Source organism: Argopecten irradians, chromosome 16 (assembly GCF_041381155.1).
Source record: "Argopecten irradians isolate NY chromosome 16, Ai_NY, whole genome shotgun sequence".
NCBI classification, from domain to species: Eukaryota; Metazoa; Mollusca; class Bivalvia; order Pectinida; family Pectinidae; genus Argopecten; species Argopecten irradians.
Genome location: NC_091149.1, coordinates 16,584,671 through 16,594,401, shown reverse-complemented (window position 1 = coordinate 16,594,401; position 9,731 = coordinate 16,584,671). Strand labels below are relative to the sequence as shown.

Below are 9,731 nucleotides of genomic sequence, written 5' to 3'. Positions count from 1 at the left end.
ACGTGAATAAGTCACCCCCCACAAATGTTATCAGGTATCACGTGAATGAGTCACCCCCCACAAATGTTATCAGGTATCACGTGAATAAGTCACCCCCCACAAATGTTATCAGGTAGCACGTGAATGAGTCACCCCCCACAAATGTTATCAGGTATCACGTGAATGAGTCACCCCCCACAAATGGTATCAGGTATCACGTGAATGAGTCACCCCCCACAAATGTTATCAGGTATCACGTGAATGATGTCACCCCCCAGGACAAGCTATGCCTGCTATGATTTGATGAAGCTCACTGCATATCTGAATGGTATGTCCCATTACTTGTTCAAATTCTTACATGTATACCAAGCATATTTTTTTAATGGAAAAGACGTGATTTAGTTTTCACAATTAACCCGTCCATCATGTTTAAAGTTATAGTTGATACTTGGTAGAGTTTGTAATTCTGTAATTGGTATATATACAATGTACATGTATAGTGTATATATGTATAAATACTGTTCTTTATTTATTTCTATGGTGTATTTGTATTAAAAAACTAACGGATAATCCGTTTTGTTCACATCATTTAAATTACTTCTTTCTTCAGTGTGTATTACATTTATATATATATAGCTTTATAATTATATACATAATTTTAAACTATGTCATGGTATTCTTCTTTGTCAACCATTTTATTCTTATAAATTTCAGGGGTGAAGACTTCAGACCTGCATATAAAATCGCGGCCATGCTCAGAAGCATTTTCGATGTGCCATTTCTTATGTTGACTGCAACTAGCAATGAAAAAATACAGATAGACATCTTCAGAATCATGTCCATCTATAAGGAAGATGTCTAAAAAAATTGCAGAAGTTCCAGAAATTTTAAACCTTTGAACACTACTAGTATATTTAGATATATAATCCGTAACATATTATGATTAAAAATTCTTATGTTGCTTTCAGATCCAGCATTGCCATTGATTTAAGGAAGACAAAAGATGATTTGGAACTTCTTGAATAGTTCATCAAGTACCTATTCATGAGAAAACAGACGCTCTTAAGAAAATAGTGTACTGCAGGTAAAAATTGTCATATCTAATATGGTAGAATATGTTATTACTGAAAAGCTTAATATTTGTTTTGAGGATTTATATTAAAAGAAAACCATTATGTATTTTTTCACTTTGAGTTAGATTTTCAGTATTTCCCATATATTATATATGCTCTGATTTTCTAATATTTATTTCTAGAAACATCAAGTCAATATTCCATTGTGAACTTTATTTCTCAAAGGCTGCATTCTTCTGGATGCCATTCTGTAACCAACACTTTTTTATCAATATGCGTAAATTACAGTTTTTTTTGTTTTTTTTAACATTTGTTGAATAAACAATATATCTGATATACAAATTAAGGACCTTTGTTTCGGCCCATATGGTGTTATTTGTAGAATTGTAGAATTTTAATATTACTCTGTCGATGTAACACCATATAGACCTCAACACGGGTCCATAATTGATATATATGCCACTGTTTAATTACAGTGTTTCATTTTAACAGGTGAATATCAGTGGTTTCAGAACTGCCCTGCCAGTTAATGGAAACGTCTGCAGAATCAACACATCGATACGTCTGTTCAAACAAGGATAGTGGTAATGTTCCATAGGAACATTGACAAAGACAGCTCCAGTAGAATTATGGAGGAATTCAGCAAACCAGCTTCCAATCTTAGATGCCTTATTACCACAAATGCTTTCGGGATGGGGATACAAGTCCCAGATATCAGAATTATCGTCCACTGGAGTGCTCCGAAAAGTGTTCTCTTCTATTGGCAAGATGTTGGCCGGACAGGGAGGGATGGAAAACAGGCTCTTGCCGTGTGCTATGCATATGGAAGAAGCCTTGACATGAGAAGGACAGACCGGGGTATGAAGGACATTGTCAATATGTCAAATTGTGTAAAAGTTCGTATTTTCCGACAATTATCTGTCGATGGGATGGACACTAAAGGCATTGACAGAATGGAACAGAAACATTTTTTGTTCTGGGAGGTGCAAGTCTGTATGCAAATTTTCTATGTGTCTGTGTTGTGCTGTTTGTTTTTCCAAATGCGCATGCACCAGAAAAGCTGGAGAGAACTAGCAATAAGGATTTCCATTTAAAGGAATTTGAAAGTCACACTTCAATCAGTATTAAAAGTATCTTGAAATTAATTTTTTTTTAATTTTTAACATAAAGATTGTAGCTCTTCTTCAAGAGATTGAGTAGGTAGGAGGAAGAGATTTTTTACAACCTTTATATACTGAAATTGATTTGATTGAGGTTTAATTAATATCGTTAATCATGTATTATATTATAATAGGTATATTCAGTTAAAGGTGTTATACAATATCATCTTAATTTTTTTCCCACTATATTACGATGAAAATTGTGTAATGTGTGTGTTATTGGAAATATATGAACAGAATGAATGTTGAAAGAGTGTTGTTTATATTTTATAATGTATACTTATTCTTTATTTTCATATAATTGCATTCAGTAATGGGCCTCACTGCCTATGTAAATGAGTTCACAGGAAGCCGTGTTTGATCGGAATAATTTTTGAAAAGACATAGGTAATCGATGGTCGATCGTGCCTGATTTGGTTTCCCACACCATTATAGAGGGACCTTGCAGTAGCAAAAAAAAACATTCAGAAGGTGATATCTTTGCCGCTACAACAGTAGCTAATATAAGTACTTTTTGGAATTTACCAAAAATAACTATTTTTGAAATTAAAGTTAAAAATATCTTGACATATTTCTTTCGTAGTGAAAATGTGTAGGTCATTCCATATATGGTACTATAATATCTAGTTGTCATATTTTGGAGCGCGAGACTTTCTAACGAGAAACATCTTGGCGGTCAAGTGAAATGTGCCTACAAATATAATTTAGACATGGAGGTGGGTAAATGAATAATGTTGTGTTAATTTTTTTTATTTTGTTGAATTGAAATACAAATTTGCATGACAAATGATAATTGAAACATTTTGTACACCCTGCAGGTAGGACGGTAGAAATGTACCTGCTGCCCCTATTGCATGATCGTAAAAGGCGACTAAATTTAGGATCTTATCTTTTCTCTTCCTAGCTGACTATCTTTCCTAATGCCTCCCTTGGCACCGCCTCACTTTTGGCTTGGGTTGAGCGTTCGCCCCTATGAGGACATCCTCGATATTCCAGAGGTTCCGATCACTTACGATCTCTACACCCCTGGACTATCTCAAAGTGAAATTGAAGGCAGCTCAGCTGAAAACATTTGACCAATCACAGGCTAGCAAAGATTTCCTTTGAATACTACAGAGAGAGCGACGCCAAACATCAAAGCCACACAGTCAACCACAGTGTACCGTTATACGGCTCTTTTGATGTACATCAAATGACTAAATTACCTGTTCTATTATGTTGCCTCCAGTTTTACTATGAGATAGTCCAGGGGTGTAGAGATCGTAAGTGATCGGAAACCCTGGAGTATCGAGGATGCTGTGAGGAAGGCTCTGGGTTCTATTCCCTGGCCGAGACATACCAAAGTCTATAAAAGTGGTAGTTTCTGATCCTGCTTAACGCTCAGCATACAGGCAGTGGGACGACTGGTTCGCCCGTTGTCAGTATATAGTGACCGGATGGTGTGTTGCTTGGTGTCTTTGGCGGCATATTTCAGTGATTTTAGAAATAAAAAAGGGCAACAGTTCACTATACAAGAATACACAACATGAACATACCGCAGTCTCCCAAAACACACCTCTCACAACATACACGCAACACATCGCATACACGGGAGGCCGTCCTTACATGACCATAGCTGTTAATAGGACGTTAATTAATTAAACAAACATGTTGTGTTGCAACCCTACGGTCCATGGGACGCGTATGGAATCGTAGCTCTGACGACGACCATCTGTCAGAAATCTTCTGTCCATCGTCCACGGCCACGTCATCGCAACTAACATGACCTGGCTATCACTAGGACGTTAATTAATCCATCAATTGGAAAGAACTTTGCGGTAATACTAAGATTAATCGTCTGTGACGTTACGACCGTTTTTCTGTGCTGTACACGCCTTCTCTCTCTCCCTGGCCCCTACACGCCGAACTCTGTTCAAAATGTACAGTATATTACTGAATTTTGTTTAAATTCCTGCCTTGCAGTCAGCGTTCCAAATTAACGCCTGTCCGTCTGCCCGTGACCGGCAATTTTATAGTCGGGCAGACAATTTTTTCCATGCATCTGGTCCTTTGACCGGCAATTTTTCGTCCAGTTAGATATATACAAAACAAAAAAATATCTCAGTAGAATTGTAGAAAGGTTCAAAATCAAACTGAACGAAACAAATTTTCGTAATATTCTGGTTATCGACTTACCAGTAAACTATGTTGAGAGCGCGCGACACGAATCCGGATATGATACATAAACCGCCCCATTTTAGTATAGCCTATTGAAACGTTTTGGAGACTGGGACGCTTATTATGATCGGGTTGGAGAAACAGATAGCACCAGAAACCGGAAACCGAGATAATAAGCATGCACAATGTGAATCCGAGTTCCCGCTCTTTTTTTAACATTCACTACCCGCTACGGAGATGTCGTAATGGCTGACGACCATCCTTGGCTGTCGTATTTTGACGATGTTGACAAGACCAACCCCTACAGAGGCATCGTTTCCGATATTGATGATATTAATGATGTTGTGAGGGAATTCTCTTATCATACCTCAACAACGTACACCGTTACAAGGTGTACCAAGAATTTTGGACACTTTAGTCTTGGTGAGTAAAGAGTAATGCGATAAATATCAACAATTATGATCGGAATACATGTGATATGTACTATAGTTTTACTAAACTAGTTTATTTTTATCGAATATCGTGTATTCGGTATTTCAATTTGAGCAGCTTATCTACTGTACGTCATGCAGCAGAAACACATATATCACAGTAGAGATTGGAAACTCCATTCTTACAATATTCCTTATCTTTGTGATATAGGACCTATATAGGACTAGTGTTGTTTTGTTTATGTCACATGTGGAAAAGCTGTGCTTCATGAGATGTTAACATTTTTTTTCCAAAATCACGAATAGCTGTTCCTTCACGACAAAAGGTAGGGTCAGCATCTCTACTAGTACTACAAACCAGAATGCAGATGCCTGAAGTTAGGTGTGTTAATGCTAGCCTATTTACCATTTCTACGTTTCACGGATCATATATATTTTTCAGAATCAGACAAACAATATATACTAGATATACTTCCCACTTAGTATCCACGATTGCAGAAAATTATGATCATCGGTACATAACTATCAACAAAATTACTTAAAAGTTTTATCAATTGTTGAAATGATGCGCCATAGGCCTATACACAAATTCATGTACCTGTCGTGCAGTACACATAGTAAAGTAGCTGTAATTTGCGAGTGCTCATGATCATGATCACTGTGGCCTATAAGTTCTTATTAAGAATTATTTAAATTTAAAGGGACTAACCACGAAATTAGAATGTGCCATAAATGTGTTGTTCTACATTCCTTATGAAGCACATAACAAATTATTTTGAAAAATTCAATGACAAATTGAAACTGGAAATCCACATCAATACAATTTAAAGCAGGTACATTATCAATGTATGTACTTAAGCATTGAAAGTATTCAGTTGGCATTCATAGCCAATATGAATGTAAACTGGACAGAAGCAAATTCCATGAAATGATTTTATGAATTGTCCTTTTAAGAAAAAAATATTGAAAGGATTTTTTAACTTCCAGAACAAAGTTTTGCTGGAGAACACTCCGTCCGGTTTAAGGATGAAGGGAAGGTTGGGCATAGGTGCACCATTCCCTCAAATGGTGCACCGTTCATGATTGTTGGGCTGAAGCTCATGGAGTGTCACCAAGGACCCCAGCATAGGACCAAAGTATCAAAGGTAGGAATCACTATTTATTCTGCAACTGACATAAATTGCCTCGCCATCTTGACTTTCCTAAGTCTTGCACCAAAATAATTTTGTATTGTGAGATACTAACCATGTATTTCTATATATCATAATCAACTATAAAATGTATTATCTAACTTAACTTAATAATAACTTAACAATATAACTTAATATATTGCGTGAATACATCAGTGTTTTTCCTGGGCATTTTGGGAAATTGCCACCTGGTGAAAATTGGGAAATTTTGTGCGATAAAAGTTGGGAAATTTTGTGCGATAAAAGTATGAAATGAAAAATTTTAACGGTGTTTATGCAAATTTTGGAAAAGGTAGAAATAAACAATTCTTCTTCTTTAAGAATCAAGTGTAAGGATGGATACTAAAATACGACGTTCAGACTTGGGATTTCCGGATTTTTTTTTGTTTCGTCACACAAAATAGGCGTCAACTCACTGATTTGGGAAATTTAGACATAGATTTGGGAAAAAATAACAAGAAATACAATTGGGAATGGGGCCTTATTTCGGCCCCAAATGTATAGGCAGGAAAAACACTGTACATATATTGCAAAAAAATTCACACACACAAAAAAATTGTAAAATGAATAATGTGAGTAGATTAATTTTAGTTATTTTGGATGTACATTTATTTGAAATCAAATTTTTTGATAATTTATTATTGAAATACACATATATGCAGATATTGTGTTATGTATATATATATATATAGGATACCAGTCAATCTACAGAACACGGATATAGCCTGATGTCCAGTAGAAAAAGGCTGACTGGTACGAAGAAAAAAGGTTGTCCCGCCGCAATTGTAATGAGGGAAGTCATACACTTTGATGAATACATGGTAAGGAAAAGGACATTTATGGAAATACTGTCACAATCAATTACAAGCAATTATTCTATCTCTTTAAAATTAATACCTGTGAATTTTAAATATTGTAACACTCATAAAAGTAAACACTATAAAAATGCAAGTCACCTTGTGAGTTCCACATGGATGAAGAGCACTGTGCAGGGACTTAATAATTATAGCAATACATTATTTATGTACAATTGTATATATATTATGTTATTTTTTTTACCTTTTAATTTTAACACTTATCAGTCATCTTTGCTGAAATAATATTGTGCTCATTCCAACATGTTTACAAGAATACCAATGATGAATGAATGATTGATTAATCTGTGAAGAGATATGGTCCTGTAGTAAGAAATAAGGGTGGCGTGATGTCTGGGATCTTTTATCCTTATATCTCACACTTAAATGCAGATTATTGAATAACTTTAATTCAGAAACTTAGAGAATAATTGTATTGTAGATATCAAAAATGATATTGGTAATTATTGATAAGCTTCCAATTTAATAGTGGTGGACCATTGATGCATAAAATACAAGATATCTAGAACCTAGGAGATACTTGTTACCATATAAGCAACCATTCCCAATTTTCAAATTGTTGGTTCATGGTACATATCTAATAAACACAGGGATCAATCTAGGTTTTTGGGGAAACTACCCTTTTTCAAAATAGGGGAAAAGTTTGGCGAAATATAGGGGAATTTGTCAATCTTCTTATTTTGGTTCAAAATTATATATTCATTTTGACGTAAAAAAGAATTGTAAAACAACTCAATTTATTTTTAGATTTAGTAAAGCAAGATTTTAAGCTCAATAATGTAAAATTTGAATTTATCATTAAATATGCAGTAGCTGTATGATAAATATGAAGAAAATTTGCAAACAAAAGTCTTAAAAAATTAATGAAAAATAAGTCACAGGGGAAATTGTGTTACAAAAACGGTCATTTTTTAGCTTTAAATGGGGAATTTTAGACCAGAGGGGAATTCATTCATTGAGGGGAAATTTACCAATAAATGGTAATAAATCAGAGCTAGATTGATCCCTGAAACACATTTTATTTTGTGTAAATATCTTGAAAGAATACCTATCCCTATTATTGCAACAGGTAGTTCAAAACTCATTTATATTTGCATTTCAATCTCTGCAGATTTTTCATGTAGGATCATGAGTTTAGTATTTGGTATTTCTATTGGTAGATTCCTTGTGACACACCATACTCGAAGGAAGTAAAATCAGCAGAGCTGAGGAACGATTTTTTTCTCCCTGCTATGAGGAAATTCAGAAGAGAAAGATCATTTACATTGATCTGCCTCAAGAAACGGATCACCAGAACCATATATTGGGAATAGTAAGTATCACATACTAAACCACAACAGATACACTGTACAACTAGATATACACCCAACACCTTGTATTCTGGTCCTATCTGTTGTCATTTACTAAACCACAACAGATACAACCAGATATACACCCAACACCTTGTATTCTGGTCCTATCTGTTGTCAATCACTAAACCACAACAGATACAACCAGATATACACTCTACACCTTGTATTCTGGTCCTATCTGTTGTCATTTACTAAACCACAACAGATACAACCAGATATACACCCAACACCTTGTATTGCATGATCGTAAAAGGCGACTAAATTTAGGATCTTATCTTTTCTCTTCTTCCTAACTGACTTTATCTTTCCTAATGCCTCCCTTGGCACCGCCTCACTTTTGGCCTTGAGTTGAGCGTTCGCCCCTGTGAGGAAGGCTCTGGGTTCTGTCCCCTGGCCGAGACACACCAAAGTCTATAAAAAATGGTAGTTTCTGCTCCTGCTTAGCGTTCAGCATACAGGGAGTGGGACGACTGGTTCGCCCGTTGTCAGTATAATGTGACCGGGTGGGATGTGTTGCTTGGTGTCTTCGGCGGCATGCTTCAGTGATATAGCACTATAAAAAGGGCAACAGTTCCACTATACAAGAAGACACAACACGAACATACCACAGTCTCCCAGTACACTCACCTCGCACAACATACACGCAACACACCGCATACATGGGAGGCCGTCCTTACATGACCATAGCTGTTAATAGGACGTTAATAAATCAAACAAACAAACAAATACTTCATGGATACCACATAATACAACTATTGTAGAGAAATAACATCCTAAATAACTTTGCAAGAACGATGTATTATATTGAAATATATTTAGAAATTCTGTTACATGTATATCTATGTAAATGATGGATTTGTTTGTTTGATTAATTAACGTCCTATTAACAGCTATGGTCATGTTAGGACGGCCTCCCATGTATGCGGTGTGTTGCGTGTATGTTGTGCGAGGTGAGTGTTTTGGGAGACTGCGGTAAATTCATGTTATGTCTTCTTGTATAGTGGAACTATTGCCCTTTTAATAGTGCTATATCACTGAAGCATGCCGCCGAAGACACCTAGCAACACACCCCACCCGGTCACATTATACTGACAACGGGCGAACCAGTCGTCCCACTCCCCGTTTGCTGAGCGCTAAGCAGGAGCAGAAACTACCACTTTTATAGACTTTGGTGTGTCTCGGCCAGGGGACAGAACCCAGAGCCTTCACCACAGGGGCGAACGCTCAACGCAAGGCCAAAAGTGAGGCGGTGCCAATGAATGATGGAAAGGCATAGCCAAGTTTAAAGTGTGTTTTGTATAATTGGTATGTTAACCAGAAATCATTATCCCTTACACCTGTATGAGTTATGTATTTTTAAGGTTATGAAATGTGTTTTTCAGATCTTATGGCAGTCCAACTGTTATCCCCAGGAATTGAACAATTTCCCTCAAGTCCAGCCATCTATAAGTGGAATGCTGATGGCTCTAGAGCTAGAAGGCCAGATTCCCATATTACTCATTCGACTCAAACCG

The 9,731-nt window shown here is 36.2% G+C and overlaps 1 protein-coding gene across 1 annotated transcript; it reads left to right on the top strand.

Annotated features, from left to right (window-relative positions):
- Positions 1–4,614: 4,614 nt before the first annotated feature.
- Positions 4,615–8,178, top strand: LOC138310040 (uncharacterized). Its single transcript, XM_069251190.1, has 4 exons — positions 4,615–4,792; positions 5,788–5,945; positions 6,683–6,811; positions 8,026–8,178. The coding sequence occupies exons 1-4, from the start codon at positions 4,615–4,617 to the stop codon at positions 8,176–8,178; spliced, it is 618 nt and encodes a 205-aa protein (XP_069107291.1).
- Positions 8,179–9,731: the final 1,553 nt, after the last annotated feature.

Excerpts from the sequence above, each read along its gene's own strand:
- LOC138310040 (XM_069251190.1), top strand. The coding sequence starts at position 4,615 with ATGGCTGACGACCATCCTTGGCTGTCGTATTTTGACGATGTTGACAAG. Across the intron at positions 5,946-6,682 it reads ATAGGACCAAAGTATCAAAG|GATACCAGTCAATCTACAGA; the intron begins GTAGGAATCACT and ends ATATATATATAG. Across the intron at positions 6,812-8,025 it reads TACACTTTGATGAATACATG|ATTCCTTGTGACACACCATA; the intron begins GTAAGGAAAAGG and ends TTCTATTGGTAG.